Here is a 20,273-nt window from a genome sequence, read left to right on the forward strand (position 1 = left end):
ACAATCGTCACGAGCCGAGTGCTAACACACCACAGGAATTCGACTTTGATAAAAGATATGTATCTTGACAGATTAGCATCATACCTAACGCACTGTCACATCTTTGTAGGGATACAAGGCTAATTTATCCAAAGTGTTAAAGAAGAAGAAAAGTTTGTCTGGATATTGTCATGGAACATCAAAGCCGATCAACAACCAAAAATGGGGGAGCACAAATATAATGATTTGAATGAGATAAAAATTGTAAGTTATTATCTGAAAGAGCAGGAAATTTTGTTTCACAGATACAACATTAATTCTAACATGCTACTGAAAATGCTCTGAGGTATATTGAGAACAGCTATGTACATGTTGGACCATGCAGAAAGCTGAGCACTGCGGAGGACTAATGCACAGTATAATCCCAAGCAAATCATGTGAGATGCTTTCCACTGACTTGTAAATGTTATTCAGCCTCAGTCCATTCTTAGCGTTAAATCAAAATAATGAAACACAGTAAAATAAAATATATCCTCATGTTCCACTAAAGAGCAGCTTCCAACCCAGTGAAGCGCACTGTGCATAAACTCTGACGTATTGTGGGAAACATCATTAGAAATGGTACGATAAGTTATTGGTCTTCGAGATTGATAACAACAGCCTCCCCTATGACAGTACAGGAAAGCCATCTTGGCACTGTTCTCTTTGATGAAGTCCCGTGTAGTATTTTTGAGCATTTTATAACTTTTCTGCGGAGAATAACTGCATCACCAATCCTACATCTCATGAAGAAGAAAGCTAACAAGAAAGAAGCATGGCCAAATAGTGAATGAAGCCTGTTATAAAGTTTATGACTGTTTTTGTGAGCACACACATTAAGTCTTCTAAGACCTATGAAATTAAGACACTCCCACATTGTTTTACTGAGCCACTTTGCTCAGTAAAACTGTGCATCCAGACTGTTTTCATTTGGAATACATTAACTCTTGGGTAATCACAAGGACAGCGGCATATCAAAAATGTAAATCTATATCATAAAAGCAAATGACTTTATTCTGTCAGTGTTGTGTATAATTTCACCGAGTTCTAGTCTATGCAACTGCAAGTCATAGTGTTAAGAAGTACATGTCAGCTAGCCTGTCTTTAACACTAGGATGACAAAAGGGGTCAAAATGACCCCCGTAATAATTTTTTCTTCGATTTCACATCCAACTTTTTACTTAATTTATGATATCATATGACTTCCAAATTTTTTTTCTACCTCTTTACGATGATGAATAAGGACTCACAAAATACTTACATATTTTTGTGGATTTCATTCGATATACTTACAACAGTGGTAGGCGTCAGTTTGACACAGCTGTAATTTTTTCCGGAATGTATGTTAACAATTCAACAATGATGTGGTAACAATCAGCATTTGTGCAAAGTTGCTTCTGCTCACTTTTGTGTCTTGACACTTGCACTTTCTAATCTGAGGAAGTTTGTATCGTGTCATTCAGGAAGTATTATTAAGCCATGAAAGACGTTTTCCTGTCACACCAGCATGGACTTTAAGATAAAGAAATGTTATGTCCCTTAGAACATTCTGGCGTTGAATTGGATACTAACTTCACTTGTGAAGGTGACACCTTTGTGGCAGAAACAAGTGAAGATGGAGACGAAGACAATATGAACAAGGAGGGATTAGTGGAGGTGGTTTCAAACACAGATCTACATCAGTAATCCCCTCAACCATCATAGTTGGCCCAGTTGAATGCCTCTACAAAGGTGGTCACTAGGGGTGGAAATGAGTGGGACATTGCCAATTTTTCATCTTCTGCAGGAAGGCTGTCTACAAATGTTGTAAAGGAGAGGGAGGTCCAACTCTTTACACTGGACAATGACTAGACAACTATCACCAGTGTTTCCTCTCTTATTTTTGACGAAGCAATGCTGTCTCAGTAATGCCAAGGAACAGATTTCAAGAGCTTCTCAGATTTCTCTGTTTCAATGAAAAATTAATTTGAGTCAAATGCCTGCTAGCCAACAAATTCATCAGTGTCTGAAATTTGGGAAAATTTAGTAGAAAACCATATTTGTTCTTGCCATCCTGGAGGAAATACAATCACAGACAAGCAACTACTATCAAGCAAACCAAGATGCAGGTTCGCTCAATTTAGGCCCAACAAATCCAACAAATATGGTCCTAAGCTGCTACTCATTTAGCAGCCTCTGTACTTCCGACTCGACTGACATCTCTGCCGAAACTCTTTGCCTTTACAAATGTGTGTGTCTATAAAGATGATGTGACTTACCATACGAAAGTGCTGGCAGGTCGATAGAAACACAGACAGACACATACATACATACAAAATTCAAGCTTTCGCAACAAACTGTTGCCTCATCAGGAAAGAGGGAAGGAGAGTGAAAGGCGAAAGGAAGTGGGTTTTAAGGGAGAGGGTAAGGAGTCATTCCAATCACGGGAGCGGAAAGACTTACCTTAGGGGGAAAAAAGGACGGGTATACACTCGCACACACACACATATCCATCCACACATATACAGACACAAGCAGACATATTTAAAGACAAAGAGTTTGGGCAGAGATGTCAGTCGAGGCAGAAGTGCAGAGGCAAAGATGTTGTTGAATGACAGGTGAGGTATGAGTGGCGGCAACTTGAAATTAGTGGAGATTGAGGCCTGGTGGATAAAGGGAAGAGAGGATATATTGAAGAGCAAGTTCCCATCTCCGGAGTTCGGATAGGTTGGTGTATTTGCGCACTGTCACGTACAAATACATGTTGCAAGATGACTGTTAGGGAGGTAACCCTTATGGCATACTGAAGGCATTTAGCATGTCTGTGCACAGTTTAGTGGTAACGTAATTCTGAAGCTGGCATATAGGGCCTACTTCTTCACTTTTGAAGGCCAGACGTACCAACAATTAAAGGGAACAGCCATAGGTACCAGGATGGCCCCTTCGTACGCCAACCTATTCACGGGTCGCTTAGAGGAAGCCTTCTTGGTTACCCAGGCCTGCCAACCCAAAGTTTGGTACAGATTTATTGATGACATCTTCATGATCTGGACTCACAGTGAAGAAGAACTCCAGAATTTCCTCTCCAACCTCAACTCCTTTGCTTCCATCAGATTCACCTGGTCCTACTCCAAATCCCATGCCACTTTCCTTGATGTTGACCTCCACCTGTCCAATGGCCAGCTTCACACGTCCGTCCACATCAAACCCACCAACAAGCAACAGTACCTCCATTACGAGAGCTGCCACCCATTCCACATCAAACGGTCCCTTCCCTACAGCCTACGTCTTCGGGGCAAACGAATCTGCTCCAGTCCGGAATCCCTGAAGCATTACACCAACAACCTGACAACAGCTTTCGCATCCCGCAACTACCCTCCCGACCTGGTACAGAAGCAAATAACCAGAGCCACTTCCTCATCCTCTCAAACCCAGAACCTCCCACAGAAGAACCACAAAAGTGCCCCACTTGTGACAGGATACTTTCCGGGACTGGATCAGATTCTGAATGTGGCTCTCCAGCAGGGATACGACTTCCTCAAATCCTGCCCTGAAATGAGATCCATCCTTCATGAAATCCTCCCCACTCCACCAAGAGTGTCTTTCCGCCGTCCACCTAACCTTCGTAACCTCTTAGTTCATGCCTATGAAATCCCCAAACCACCTTCCCTACCCTCTGGCTCCTACCCTTGTAACCGCCCCCGGTGTAAAACCTGTCCCATGCACCCTCCCACCACCACCTACTCCAGTCCTGTAACCCGGAAGGTGTACACGATCAAAGGCAGAGCCACGTGTGAAAGCACCCACGTTATCTACCAACTGACCTGCCTACACTGTGACGCATTCTATGTGTGAATGACCAGCAACAAACTGTCTATTCGCATGAATGGACACAGGCAGACAGTGTTTGTTGGTAATGAGGATCACCCTGTGGCTAAACATGCCTTGGTGCACGGCCAGCACATCTTGGCACAGTGTTACACCGTCCGGGTTATCTGGATACTTCCCACTAACACCAACCTATCCGAACTCAGGAGATGGGAACTTGCTCTTCAATATATCCTCTCTTCCCGTTATCCACCAGGCCTCAATCTCCACTAATTTCAAGTTGCCGCCACTCATACCTCACCTGTCATTCAACAACATCTTTGCCTCTGCACTTCTGCCTCGACTGACCTCTCTGCCCAAACTCTTTGTCTTTAAATATGTCTGCTTGTGTCTGTATATGTGTGGGTGGATGTGTGTGTGTGAGCGAGTGTATACCCATCCTTTTTTCCCCCTAAGGTAAGTCTTTCCACTCCCGGGATTGGAATGACTCCTTACCCTCTCCCTTAAAGCCCACATCCTTTCGTCTTTCCCTCTCCTTCCCTCTTTCCTGATGAGGCAACAGTTTGTTGCGAAAGCTTGAATTTTGTGTGTATGTTTGTGTGTCTGTCGACCTGCCAGCACTTGTGGTAAGTCACATCATCTTTGTTTTTTATATATATATATATATATATACACACACAGAGAGAAGTGACCCCCCAGAGTGTCGTTCTGCATCTCATAGAGCCATTTCTAAATCAAGAAAGAAACTTGATCACAGACAATTTCTTCATGTCTCTTCAACTTTCTACGAAGCTCAAAGAAAAGAAAACATACAAACCGAACACTGAAATACACTCCATCACCATCCTGCACTAGGCTGGAAACACAGACTGCACTATAACTGTACACCTGGGGAGGAGTAAAAGAGGCATTCTTGTGAGTACACTGGATGCTGAAGTAGCAATAAGCAAAGAAGAAACCTGAAATCTTATCATTCTACACGGCAATGAAGTATGGGATGGACGTGGTTGATCAATGACTTAACTATACAACAAAAGTTGCGCGTAGGAGATGGCTGATGCACATCTTGTACTTGTCTTTGACATGGTAGCAATGAATACATGGGCCATCTACAAAATAGTAACGAACAAGAAAATGGAAAAGCAGCAGCTCACACTTCAGCTGGAGAATGAACTTAGTGGATCGGAAGTGTAGGAAGGGGAACAGACTAAAGAAGAGGAAATGGACCAAAATCATCTAGAAAGTGGAAGAAGTGCCAAATTAGCCTCTACAAAGACCACATGAAAAGCGACAACTGTATGAAGTGCCACAAAGCTGTGTGCGGCAAAATTGTACATAAAACAGACATCACCTGTGTGGCTTGCACCTAGCTAGCACATTCGATTGACTTTAGTAGAAAGTGCAACATTGGTATGTGTAGAACATGTGCAAGTGTGATACGGACCACAAATACAGATGTGTTTCGAATGTTTGAAAAACAGTAAATATAGGAACTTCTACAGTTTAAGAAATTTGTTAGCATTGTTAGCTGCAACATGCAGCAGACGTGCTTTGTTGGTGCTGCACATTTTACCAATTTTGATCGAGCATATTTTACTGTTGACACAGCTTCTTCCGTGATATTTTTCATCGATTATATCAATACCCATTATTATTGAGATATATTGTCAAATTTCAAACATCCACGAACACCAGAATAAACTACACTGGTGTCCAAAATAAAACGTTCCAATAAACAGAAATTTTGTAAGGTTGCATTTATTTTGCCACAAAACTGTATAAACACGTGATGGTAAACCAGAAACAATGTAAAGAATACAGAATGTAATCAACTACATAACGGTAGCCAAAAATGGTTTTTGTGTTGCCTTAATAAAAACCTCGGTTTGCATATCTGCTTCAATTCTTAAACAGATTTATCAACTTTTTAGTTCTACAGATCAAAAGATAAACAGCAGATTTAATTAAAGTCCTTTGTTCACTGCCCTGTATTACATTGCACCAGCCAAATGAAGCCCCACTGTGAATGCTGCTCTCAAACACGGGATGACCTGGTTGATGTTCGTAAGCAGCTGGGGATCACACTGACTACTGTCAAATGATTGACAGCTGCTGCGAACTGGTCTGTTGGAAGAGCTCCTGGGAGTCGTGTACCTGCGATACCTGTACAAGAGGTACCTCAAGTATTATTCTCTCCGGTGGATCCTACCTCCTCAACAAGTGACATGTCAATGGAAGATATAGGCGTCCCTTGGATGGGGACTATGGAGGACTAGGGGTGTCTTACCAATCCCCCTAACCAACAAGTATGATCTGCTGTCTTTCACTGAAACTGAGCCAGTGGGACTCACTAAACCTGTTAAGGGGAAACCTCTTTTGTTTGGTGTCAGGAGGCAGCAAATGCAAAAGGTTAGGGTCTATTAATCGTCAGCAGTTCAAATGTGCAGCAAATGATGGTACCCCTTAGGAAAATATGCAGCAAGGGACAGGAAAGGACACCAGGTGCGCTAACTGTGTATCCCTGGAGGCTGCACTGAACATGCTGAACAGGCTATTCCAGCTGTAGGGTTCTCCTAAATAGGTCAGGTATGCCCTATACATCAGAGACTGGTACTCGTGTACCTGACTGTGTGTGGCGTGCAGACAAGGGTCTTTTAGATTAGGCGACTCTCCAACCAATCCATATAATGATGGCTGTAGGAAACACAGAAGGATCAGTGAAAGATTGAAAGAGAGCATTAAAATCCTAGTGGTTACTGCCAAAGTACCAACACTCATGAAAAGCAATGAAGCTCACATAAAACTAGGTACAGAAAGCTGGCTGAAAACTGAAATTGACAGTACTGAGATTTTTGGGGATCATTTAAATATATATTGAAAATTTAAATGTATATCGAAAGGATAGGCAAATGGGAAATGGAAGTGGTGTATTTGTCGCAGTAGACAAAAAACTCAAATTCACTGAGGAAGAAATTTAAGCTGCATGTAAGAGTGTTTGGGCAAGACTCAGTATCATGGGTGGGCATAAAATGATGAATGGATCCTTCTACCGCCCGCCAGACTCATATCCTGATGTAAATGAAAACTTGAAAACCTCAGTTCACTTGTTCGTTAAGTTCCCCAATCATAATGTAATCATCGGTGGAGATTTTAATCATCCAAGAATTTATTGGGAAAATTACAATTTTGTTAGTAGTGGTTGTGATAAGACACACAGCGAAACTTGACTAAATGTCTTCTCTGAAAACTACCTAGAACAGATAGTTACGAACCCCACTCACGATGGAAATATATTTGATTTAATGACCAAAAAAAAATAGACCTGACCCCTTTGCGGATGTCCACACTGAAACTGGTTATTAAAGACTATGATGCAGTTATGGCAACAATGATAACCAAAGTACGAAACACAATTAAAACAAATAAAGATATATACGTTCAGTACACTAGACAGAAAAACGGTAATGTCTTACCTCCGTGAGAAACTTTAAACTTTCAGCACAGGGCAGGAGCGTGTAGAGGAACTCTGGCTCAAGTTTAAAAGAATAATTGACCATGCACTGGACAGATATGTACCCACTACAACAGGTCATAATGGGAGGAACCTTCCATGATAGTGTGTCAAAGACTCCTGCATAATACGTGAAAAACAAAGCACAGTTACAGTCCAGTCCCTAGTGAATGAGACAGCTACTGAAATTGAGGGTAGCAAAGCAAGAGCTGAAATGCTTAACTCTGTTTTCATATGTTCTTTTACAAAGGAAAACCTAGGAGAACTGCCCCAACATAATCCTCGTACCACTGAAAAGATGGTATTGAGAAACGGCTGAAATCGTTAAAATTGAACAAAGCTCCAGGGCTCGACAGAATCCCTGTCAGATTCTAAACTGAATTTGAGGTCAAGTTAGCCCCTCGTCTCACTGTAATCATTGTAGATCCCTCGAATAAAAAACTGCCTAGTTCTTGCAAAACGGCATAGGTCACACCTGTCTACAAGAAGGGTAGTAGAAGTGATCCACAAAACTACCGCCCAACATCCATGACATTGATTTGTTGCAGAATCTTATAACATATTCTCACCTCAAATATAATGATGTATCTTGAACAGAATGGTTTTCGAAAACATAAATCGTGTGAAACCCGACTTGCACTTTTCTCACGTGACACACTAAAAGCTTTGGATCGAGGCAACCAGGTATATGCACTATTTCTTGATTTCCGAAAAGCATTTGACTGAGTACCGCACCTACGCTTATTGTCAAAGGTACGATCGCATGGGGTATCGAGTGAAATTTGTGACTGGGCTGATGACTTTTTGGTAAGACAGCTTGTCATCTTGATGAGTCAGTCAGATATAGAAATAACTTTGGGTGTGTCCCTGCGAAATGTGTTGGGTCTCTTGCTTTTTGTGTTGTATATTAATGACCTTGCAGACAATATTAATATTTAAATCAAGCTTTCTGGAGATGATGCAATTATCTATAATGAAGTACTATCTAAGATAAGCTGCATAAATATCCAATCAGATCTTGATAAGATTTCAACATGGTGCAGAGATTGGCAACTTGCTTGAAATGTTCAGAATTGTAAAATTGTTCCATTCACAAAACAAGGAAACATAGTATCCTATGATTATACTATCAATGAGTCACTGTTAGAATCTGCCTACTCATATAAATACCTGGTTGTAACACTTTGTAGGGATATGAAATGGAATGATCATTTAGGCTCACTTGTGGGTAAAGCAGGTGGGAGACTTTAGTTTATTGGTAGAGTACTGAGGAAGTGCAATCAATCTACTAAGAGACTGCTTACCAATCAATTGTGTGTCCCATCCTAGAATATTCCTCAAGTGTGTGGGACCCATACCACATAGAGCAGGGGATATTGAATATATACAGAGAAGGGCAGCACGAATGGTAGCAGGTTTCTTTAATCCAGGGGAGAGTGTCACAGAGCTAATGAAGGAATTGAATCACAGACTCTCGAAGAAAGATGTAAACTATTCCGAGAAAGTTTACTGGCAAAGTTTTAAGAACCGGCTTTAAATGATTATTCTAGAGATATACTAATAACACCCTACGTATCGCTCACACAGGGATCGTGAGGATAAGATTAGAATAATTACTGCATGCACAGAAGCATTCGAACAATCATTCCTCCCACACTCCTTAAAGGAATGGAACAGGAAGAAACCTTACATTACTGGTACAATGGGACGTACCCTCTACCATGCACCTCACATTGGTTTGTGGAGTATATAGATTTAGATAGACATAGACATGTCAAATTGATGATATTTTTTGTTAAAATAAGTAAATGTACTAATTATCAAGTTATTTAACCGCTGTTGTAACTCGCAGAAAGATACAAGTCTGAAAATATTTTACTGGGAGTCAGAATGACCTCTTCTTGTCACTTTAGGAATGTCACGAAGCCCTGCTGTTCCAGTATTACACAGCAGATGAGCTAATGTCGCATGCGTTACAGCATTGTTTGCACCAAGTTGAAGTTTGTGTGTCACCTTCACATGTCAGAAGATGTGGATGAGGCAGCGAGAAAAACTTTATATACATCTATACTATTTTGTAATGCACAGACAGAATGACGGTGATGCACGTGTGTTTTAAGGTATTTCGTTTTTGTCGGAGTAACTTACGTTTACTAGTTTCTTGTTGCCTGGCATCGTCAAGTGGCGTCACTGGGAGCAGCATCTGCCATTACGGAAGGCACTATGTCACAGTATGATGTGGTGTGTTGAAGCTACGATTCTGGTTTGTCAGAGGGCAACTGACCCTTGTCACTGTCACTGCAGCAGGGGAAGTCAATTCCTGATCGTACTCCTACCTGACCATCATTGAGGTGTGTGTGTGTGTGTGTGTGTGTGTGTGTGTGTGTGTTTTTTTTTTTTTTTTTTTTTTAAATGGACTCTTTCATATAATCTGTCTTCATTTTGGTTATTGTATTGTTTTTACTTTACAGTAAAGTTATTTTTTGATTTGGAATTCCTTTTCTTTCATTCACTGCTTCCCTTGAAACTGTAACCCCCCCAACACACATGCACACAGGAAGAACAAAACCTTTACTGAGCAGTTTACCTACATGCATCAACAACATGCACACAAAAGACCACCACCAGGAAAGTACGACTATTGGAACACATACCTGTTACTGTTTTGTTTCCACTTCCAGATGCTGTATGAGATGCAAACACAGCAGCTCCTCTGGCTTGTCGCAAGTTGGTAGACACTGTGAACTCGTTATCCGATCGGACACTGTCTTCCTTACAATTACCATTTTCAAGTATTTCCCTGCATCTTGCTTCCAATAAATCATCACTCATGGCTATATTCCAGTCTCCCAAAATTGAATCAAATTCTTTTTGGTTTAACACATCATCTTGCCATTGTGTAGAATTTTCATTGGCCTCCTTTACACCCACAAGAGAATCCGCTGGAACAACTTTTTCTTGTCTCTCTTCTGTTCTTCCAACATCTGTCTTCACCAAATTTCTCACTGTTACAGTCTCATTGGACACAACCACCAATTCTTCTTGTACAGGTTTCTGATGGTTTTGTTTTGTGTTTAGGGTTTCTATGTCTTCACTTGCTGCTGTCTGATTCAAGTTACTATCTTTGGGCTCTGCATTATCATCATTCATTATTTTCTCAACAGCCTGACTGGGTAGAGGTAAGTCCTTTGTGCACTCATCATAGCCTGAGGAGTGGGAGGAGATTTTATTCTTCGATTTACTAACTCCTGAACAGTAAGTTTCATCTTTGGTAGCATTTGTACATTGTCTACTGATGCTTGTTTCAATGGCAGGTTGTGTTTGATCTGTGTCAGTGTTTGGTAATTTTGAGAGTAAAATCTTATCTGCCTTCTGCACTGGAGAGCTATGACCACTACCTAATGAATTTTTCTGGGCATCTGTACTATTACTTTCTTCGGAATGATACTGTAGTCGGTCATTGTCATAGAGAGAGTCGCCAAACGATTTGAATACCATTTCACCAACTTCAGAACTTTTATTCTGAAAGCCTTCCAAATTCATTGTGTAGTTTTTATCCGCTAACTTCTGAGAACTGTAATCATCAGATTTCCGAATTACAGCTGCCAATCCCCCTCTTCGTTGAATCCGCTGACCCTTTCTTCGGGAACGTGATGAATTAACTTCTGCTGCTGTAGCTCCAGCTTTGATTCTGTTGAGCTTTTCTTCATAAACCTAGTTTTAAAAGAGTAAACATTTTAAAGACAAAATTTAACTGCTCAAAACAAAAAGAAATTTTGTATCATTAAAATCTAAAACTCTCTCACTCAATGATAAATGTAACAAATCCATATTATCAAAAAGCAGAAAATAAATTGAATTATCTCTGGAATTCTGCAAATCAATGAGAATTTGCTAAGATCAAATGATCACAGAATTATATTTGTTCACAGATAAGGGGGAGAGGAGAGCAACAGAATGAGAAAAATAATGTGTCTAAGTGTGTGAAATAAACAATGAAAAGGCCCACAAAAGACTGTGGAGCACAAATTAATGTAATAACTGGAACTGCCAGGAGGGTAGGTATTAAAATCGTGAAATTATTCAGATAGGGAAATCAAGTGGCATATGATACAGATAAAGAAAAACAGCACACCCATCAAGTATGAACAGAACAAGCAATGAAACTTACAACTCATGACCTTTACTCTTCTGATACAAAGCTTTACTCTGTTGTGTGAGACAACTGGACAACCCACCACATATGCTTTAACTAGAAGCTTCCCGGATCAAGTGTGGCTCAAAATGGAAAGTTTTTAGACCAGATCTCTAAAATCTTGCTGTTATCATTTCTCTTCGAAAGGTTTTATGTCAGATGTTACTTATGTTTGTAATAATCAAAGCTAGCCATAGGTTTAACGTCTATGAAAATGAAAATGAAATGTTGGCTCACATTTATGTGGAAGCCTACGTTTTAAGTTCATAAAGGATAGAACTGAAAATATTCTGTAATGATTTTCAAATGATCATACAAATAAGAATAGATCAATGTAAGCAGAGTATGTATACTAGTAATGGATCAAGCTATAGATATGCTTCATGTGTTGCTCGATTTGTTTAAGTATTCCCTTTCAGTGCCAGCACTTTAAAATAAGGTGAGTGGAATTGCTCTCCAAATTTTACCAACATCTGCATCAAACCAGACAAATATCCTCTTCTTTAACCCTTGTAAATGTAAGTCCTCTACGTAACTTTTTTTGAGCTTTGGTGCTTACCTTAAGAACCCTCTTAACAACTGCAACTTTTGGCTCCCTTAAAGGCAATGCACTGATTCTTGCTTCATCCATACTGCTTATATCACCAATTGTTTTTATCCCCTGCTCTTCAAAATACCTTACAGCATTTCTGGCCCTGAAAGTGATACACACTGCAGTCACAATTTGGTAATGTTAATGAAAATGACAAGATAAATTCAAATAATTTAGCTTTACATCAACTAAATCATTACTCTATTCATACACATATATATCTATTTGCTTAATTTATTTCTGTGGGACATCCACGCAAATGTTACACCGTCATGCAGTACATCAGCTTACGAAATACAATCACCATTAACGAATAACTTGCATCAGAGTGCACATGTCATGCTGTACCAGTTATCATAGGAGTGCAGTACAGCTCACAAGTAGAACCAGTGTATGAGGTGCTACCCAAAACTTCCAAGAATATCCTCATAAAAGTATGGAAACTTACCTCACATCTTCATTTCCACCGTTACATCAAAACAGCCCCTTTGCACTTGTCTGTAACAATTCCAGTGATTCTCTCTTTGTTGGAAGCAGTGTTGGAAGTCTACTGGGTGAATTGTGTTCTAAATTATTTCACAAAATGCTTGAATTTCTTCTATGAAGTCAAGCTGCCAACCTCTCAATTTCATATTCAGGAGGAGGAAGAAATGGCAAGTGGTAAGATCAGGCAAGGTGGGTGGATGGGGGACAGTCGTCATGTTTTTCCGCCCCAAATTCCCTCACAGTAAGTGAACCGTGTGCAGGTACATGATCATACATCAGCAACCAGTCTTCATTCTCACATATCTTCTCTGTGACTGAGTGACAATATGGAAGAAACTCTTTATCGACAATCATGCGCATGTCACAAAAATACATTAGCATTGACATTATACACTGCTGCTTACTTGGTGTGCTTTTTTGGACTAGAGAGAGGAAGGTGCCTTCCACTATGAGAACCTCCATTTTGTTTGAAGGTCATAACCTTAGACCAATGACTCATTGGTAGTTACGACCCTGGACTGTTATTTACAGTTCAGGTGACCCCAGATATTGTTGATTGGCATTCAAAAGACCAGGAACGAACTTTGGTAAACTTTGCCTCACATTCAATTCATTAGCAAGAATGCATTGACAAACTCCATACAAAGTTACAATGATTTCACAAATATTATAGACTATCTGTCTTCTTTCCTTATGGACCACTTCTATCACCTTTGCAGTCACTTCCCGAGTTGTTCATGATGTTGGTTGGCCCAAATGTTTGTCATCGTCCAGAGTCCCAGCTATCATTTAAACCAAACAAACAGTTCTTGCCTGGCTCTTAGCTTGCTCACCACAAGCCTCCCTTAGGATGTGGTGGGTTTCAGCTGAAATTTTGTGGAGCTTGAAACAAAACTTAATGCACATCTTTCATTTTGAAATTTGTGGACACAGTAGAGCAAATATAAAGAAATCAACAACACACCAATGTCAGCACAATGATGCCACATGGTAGCGGACACACACAGTTAGAGGTGCCTAGTGATTTAAGTTTGTACAGCTGATTGGGTGCAGTACTGCAGTACTCACATTATTAGAAATTTTGGGTAATATCTAGTACATAAAGACAGTCACTGATTCTGAAGAACCATTGAAGGAGCAAAACATTTTGTCACATTATATACATGTGAATACTGTATCACACATCAATTCTCTATGAAACAAAGTGAAGGAATTTCCATTCTATGGTGGAGCACGGAAGAGCAGTCACTCGTCTACTTCTGTATTAGATGTTGTTAGTGTAATTTTAACACTCTGTTTGTGAGAATGATATACCGGGAAATAAATTATGTTCACAGATTTCACCATGAAAACCTGTTCTTGGAATTTTTTAAATAGGTTTTTGCAAGAAATTGACCTTCACTATATCTATAAAGTGCAGCAAATACAGTGACGAATACAAAAAGTTTATCCACTTGTCAGTCTACAGTACAAAATTTGCTTACCATAGCATCCATTCCCTCTATCATAAAAATTAAGCCTCCATGATTCATGCGATAAAACAACAAGAATGAAAAATAAAGTACTATATACCTCTGATAAATGTTCTTATACTCTAAATCTCTTACAGAATATGTAACTACTGTGCTACATCACTGATAACAGCTGCAGTTTATTTCTTTTGTTATTACAAATATGAGATGCATCATAACTTCCTAACCATTTCTCAAGCTGTAGCAATAACATTGGAGTGACCGAAAAAATGCATAGTGTATGAAATAATAAAAATTTGTGACTACAGCAGATTCGGCAATATTTCCATTCAGATTCTTATATTTTTATATTAGATATGGATGACAACATTAGGATTACAAACAAAGATTTGATATGGCTTTTTAGCAGTTCTGTTGCATGCTGGTAACTGATTTTTAAATACGGAAGGAAGGAAGGAAGGAAAATTTGGGCTTTACATCCTGTCAGCAACATGGTCATTAGACATTATGAGTTCTTTTTGGGGACTGATGAGACAGGAAACTGACCCTGTCATTTTCAAAATAATAATGCTAATTAATTGTGGGAGTGGCACAGATGTCTGAAGCTGGAGCCAGAGATTGAGGAAGTCTTTCCAGGCCAGCCTCCACATGCCAGAATCACTGGATGACTCAGATGCATACACACTGCATGTTTTGGTCAGCACAGAGAACCAGAAATTTGAACAATAAAAGCCGGTAGAAGAAACTGGAAACAAAGGGCATGAGGCTTGCAGATACCCAAGAAAAATAAGCAAAACTACAATAGCAAAGGAAAGTGCATGTGTGTGCGCGTGTGCATGTGCGTCAAATAATTTGATTACTGTAGCAATTGTGCATTGTTAGTTGCAACAGGCAAAAGACGTGCTTTGTTGCTGCTGCACATTTTAGTGATTCTGGTTAAAATAAACTTATGCTGCAGTGTTGATCTTCAGCACGCCAGTGTAGAAGGGCGCACAGAATCAGCTAAGTGAAAAATATGTGCAATAAGCACGTTTATTTATTTGTAATAGCGGACTTAGGAACTTTCCCCTGTGCAAGACCGCATGTAGAAGATTATGTGCCGATTTAAAGTTCTATATTCGAATATTTTACTCTTCGCAACTGGCTTTTCACTGACTGTATCACTACAGTTTTGTAGCGTGATATAATGTGAGATTTCGAACATTCACGAGTGCCACGATAAACTGGTACTGTTATTGTCAATTGTAGGCTTAAACTAAATTGTGTTATTTTAAAAAGTTTTCAGAACAATAGGCCTATCTTCATTCAAAACAATTGTTCTCTTATTTCATTGTACAATAATGTGAGAAATACGTGTTTGAGAACTTTTGAACGCTTACAAAACTATATTTTAGCAAGTTCTCGGTACGAGTGATTTGTATATGTAATTTACTTGGTAGCTAATCAACGTTTGTGGTTTACAGTTCAGCCAAAGAATACATTATCTGCGAATTTCATTGTAACCGACACAAATAAACACGCATTTTTGAGAATTGTCCAAAGCTACCATTGTCCTTTGCATAATCTATGAGCAATTTGTTGCAAATCGGCATTTGTGATTTAGTTACTGTAGTAGATTTTGATATTGTGTTGTTACACCTAGTTTTTGCTTGAAGAGGAGTAGCCCTATATATTACCTCATTTATTGTGAATCAACTCTGTTTTCAAGTTTGCTAACAGTGTTTTAAAAAAGTAGTAATTTTTACCACAGTTTTTGTGTGTTGCCTTAATAGAAGTTTCGTTTTTGTATATATGCTTCAGTTGTTATAGCGAATTAGCAACTTTTTAGCTCAACATATTAAAAGATAATCATTGGTTTGCAGAGTATGGCTGTAGATGTAGAACATGAGGTGGCTTATCAAATGTGTGACAATGCCCTAGAAAAAAAGAAAAAAAACTTTGGATAACTTCATCATAAGACACTTCATTTCTAGGCCTGTCAAATGATTGGCAGCTATTGTGAACTGGTGTTTTGGAAGAGCCCCGGAGTCACGTACCCGTGGTACTGCAGTCATTACTTGTCTAGTTGACAGCAAGTTGGGTGTCAATGGAAGATCAAGGTGTACTGTACAGAGCAAACAAGGACAACTAGAGAGTGCCTTTTACTGCCTACCAGACTTCTGTCCTGATGTAACCAAAGAGCTTTGGAGAAAACCACAGTTCACTTGTACGAAAGTTACCCAATCATTCTGTAATCATCGGTGGAGACTTCAGTCATCCAACACTCAATTAGGAAAATTATAATTTTGTTAGTGATGGGTGTGACAAGGCTTTCTGTGGAACATTACCACATGTGTTCTCTGGAAACTTAGAGCCCCCACTCCTCATGATGTAAATATATTGGATCTAATGACAACAAACACACCTGACCTCATTGAGCACATCCACATCAAAACTGGTATCAGTGACCATGACAACTAAAACAAGTAGAAAGATATATATGTTCAGTAATGAAGGAAAAGATACATTGCTACTTACTGTAAAAAAGACGTGAAGTTGCAGAACAAGTAAAAGATACTTACAGAAAGCTTTCAGCCACAGCCTTCACACACACACACACACACACACACACACACACACACACACGATCGCCAACTCCAGCAGCTTGGCCTTGCTTCTGTGTATGAATGGTGAGTGTTTCACTGTTTCTATTTTGCTGATAAAGGCTGTGGCCGAAAGCTTTGTCCAAGTTTCTTTTAATTGTGCCTGTCTGCAACTTAACACATCTTTACAGTAAGTAACAATATATCTATGCCTACAGAGTTGATATTCCTACCTGGAGTTTCCATCAGAAGTTCTGTAAAGTAGATAGAAAAGCAGTAGGGTCACGTCTGAATGAGGACAGGAGCCTGTAAAGGATGTAGGATGTATCACCCAAGTTTAAAAGAACAGTTGACCCACACACTGGACAGACACGTCCCTAGTGGAACTGGTCATAATGAGAGGGACTCTCGATGTTTTACAGTCACTGTACAAGGTGTATACAGGGACAAGGAAAAAAAATTCCTGGACTTCCTGGTTGAAAATACACTTTCTCCAGGGTGAACATACACTTTTCCCGTGTTAAGTGATAGTATGCTTTTCCTCGGCACTGTAAAACTTGTCAATCTTTTGAATGTTTATGGTTTTATATGCCAAAGTAGAATTTCCCGGCACTTTAGAAAACGAAACTAAGGGGGAAAAAAACACGTTTTGGAAAGATCTTTGATGTGCAGCAACATGTACGCTGCATATTTTCGTGTTATGAAGATATAAATTAGAATTTCACCATACACCATATGTTACCTTCCAAGCATTGAAATCGAGATTGCGACGTGCTTTTGTATGCCAGTCATAGCTCATGTCACGTGATCTCGCCAGCCGAAGACAGCATAGGACACGTGATGTAGCCAGCCAATAGCAAGATCACTCTTAAGTATCGGGAAAACACAAATAGGAAAAGTTAAGGGTTTAAATTAATATACATAGTGTTGCTACAAGAAAAACAAAGCTTTCACATATAATCTTGGTCTCTAAGATTAATAAGCTGCAAGAGCTGCTAAGTTTCCACATATAATGATGATCTTTTTGTGCGTGTTACACTTTCACATATATCACACAAATGTGCCAGTAAAATTTTTAATAAGGACGTAAATTTCTGGTCTTCTGGGCTCGAAATTCTTCTAGATGGTCGTCCTCAAAGAGTTGATTTTTAATTGATAGTCATACGCTCTGTGATTTAAGAAATTCATCCTACATTCTCACACATTGTTCATCTTGTGTACACATAAATTTACTTTGAAAGTAACGCTTTTCAAACAACCATTCGCAATATTTTCCCGTGACCTGTTAGAAACTGATTCATTTCAGCAGTTGCCATAGAGCGCCAGATAACAGGCACCACTGCTCATGCGCAGCTACGATGACGCAGGAAGCTCGTATGTTCGTACATGTAAAACATTAAAAGATCTTGCACTATGTAACAAAAGAAACAAGACATCAGAGGATACTTCAAGAGCATCGGAATTTCGTGAACCATACTAAAATGCATAATTCGGCTTAAAGTGCAAATTCGTATGTCCAGATTCGGATTAAATTTTCTTGAGTACCAGTACTGTGTCACGTCATGCTCATCGGAAGCAATTTGTTGTTAGGACGCATTGCATAGTCTTCCTAAAGCCTTTGACACACTTTGCTGTTGGCAGACGCTTGTATGAGCACTATCTTTTGCTGTTGTATACGGCGCATTTCCTTTGCGACTTAAGTTTTATTTTCGTTTTTTTCCCTCTGGTTCATGTTTTTTTGCTGTAGTATTATTCCGCAAAAGTGGGATACAGTAATATACTTTGTTGGAGTATTGATTCTTACCAGTCAAAAAATCACAAAAAATTAACTGAAAACTAAAATAACAACAGACTTCCGGAATTCTAAAAAATTCCTGGGTTTTTCCCGGTTTTCTCCCGGATGAAAAAATTCCCGGGTTTTTCCCGGATCTCCCGGGTCGTAGACACCCTGCTGTAAAGAAACTTCTAAAGCAACAGAGACTACTGCATAAGGCTATATTTAGAGATACACTGAATGAAATGTGTTTGGCTGTCAAGAGAGTAATGCTTGAAGCATTCAGTGCCTACCACAGCAGAATATTGTCAAATGATCTTTCACAAAACCCAAAGAAATTCTGATCTCATGGATGAGATGGGGGCTGAAATTAAGGTAACAAAACAAAAGATGGAATGCTCAACTCCATTCCCAAATTTTCATTTACCAAGAAAAACCCAGGAGAACTGCCCCAATTTAATCCTTGTATCCCTGAAAAGATGAACAAAATAATTATTAGCATTACTGCAATCGTTAAAAGTGAACAAAGCGCCAAGGCCCGATGGAATCCTTATCAGATTCTATACTGAATTTTCAGCAGAATTTGCCCCTCTTTTACCTATAATCTATTGTAGATACCTCAGGGGGTGGGGAACCTGCCCAGTAATTGGAAGGAAGCACAGGTCACACCCGTTTACAAGACAGGTATTAGAAGTCATCTATGAGACTACTGCCCAATATACTCGACATTTATTTGTTGTAGAACTTTAGAATTCTGAATTTTAAAAAAATGCAGTATCTCTAACAGAATGTCCTCCATGCCAACCAGCATGGATTCAAAAAATCATCATCATATGAAACAAAATGCACTTTTCTCACACTAGTGTGGCCCATTCTAGAAAATTTCCATGTATGTGGGACCCCCACCAAATCGGCGTAACACAGGATACTGAATGTATACAGAGAAGGGCAGCGCAAATAGTCACGTTTGATGACCCATGGTAGAGTGTCACAGAAATGGTGAAGAAATTGAAACGGCAGACTCTTGAAGATAGATGTAAAGTATTCAAGAAGGCCTACTTACAATGTTTCCAGAACGTATTTTAAATCACGATTCTAGGAATATACAACAATCCCCTACTTACCGCTCACATAGAGATCATGAGGACACGATTAGATTAAGTACCTCTGTGTGTGCTGTAATTAAACTATTATTCCTCCTGTGCTCAGTAAATGAATGGAACGGGAAGAAACCCTAATAAATGGTACAATGGGACAGACCATCTGCCATGCACTTCACAGTGGTTTGCAGAGTATAGATGCAGACGTAAGACACTTCACTACACTTCGGAGATCACCCAGTATTTTGGTTTCTAAACACAATGGTGACCAGCCAGAGCCACAGCAGGTAGGCATTTGCCTTGTCTACAATATACTCTGACCACTGCTGCCTTCATGCAGCTGACCAACCGATCACCACCTGGTAATGACATACATTTAGGCAATCCCATCAGTCTGCCTGATTTTAATCATAATCGGTATCACCTTAGATTTCTTGCGAGGAAGCGAGATCTGGTAGGGCGATCTAATTCAGGGTCCACCCAGCCCTTAAGAGGCTAAATGAGGAGCTGCTCAAATAACAAAGGAGTGACATCATCAGGATTCTTCCACTGACAATAACAGCTGGAAGAATTGGTGGGACACTGATAACATGTCCCACAATTGTAGATCACTCCACATAGTGTCTTGTAGGCAACAGTTGGGTAGTTGAAACTGGCATGTGAGTTAATTTGAAGTGGTTTTACTTTCTTTCATAGTGAAAGATACTGTAGCAAAATGACTGCAACTATGTCCCAG

The 20,273-nt window shown here is 39.6% G+C and overlaps 1 protein-coding gene across 1 annotated transcript in view; it reads right to left on the bottom strand.

Moving 5' to 3' along the window:
* LOC124605721 (telomere-associated protein RIF1-like) overlaps window positions 1-20,273 on the bottom strand; it is a 113,283-nt gene that overhangs the window by 24,327 nt on the left and 68,683 nt on the right. Inside the window, exons 7-8 of the mRNA XM_047137596.1 lie at window positions 12,091-12,226; window positions 9,991-11,050 (exon numbers count right to left, since the gene is read on the bottom strand). Of these exons, the coding sequence (XP_046993552.1) occupies window positions 9,991-11,050; window positions 12,091-12,226 (1,196 nt within the window). The remainder of the gene's footprint in view (window positions 1-9,990; window positions 11,051-12,090; window positions 12,227-20,273) is intronic.

The sequence above is a fragment of the Schistocerca americana genome, chromosome 3 (assembly GCF_021461395.2).
Source record: "Schistocerca americana isolate TAMUIC-IGC-003095 chromosome 3, iqSchAmer2.1, whole genome shotgun sequence".
Lineage (NCBI taxonomy): Eukaryota > Metazoa > Arthropoda > Insecta > Orthoptera > Acrididae > Schistocerca > Schistocerca americana.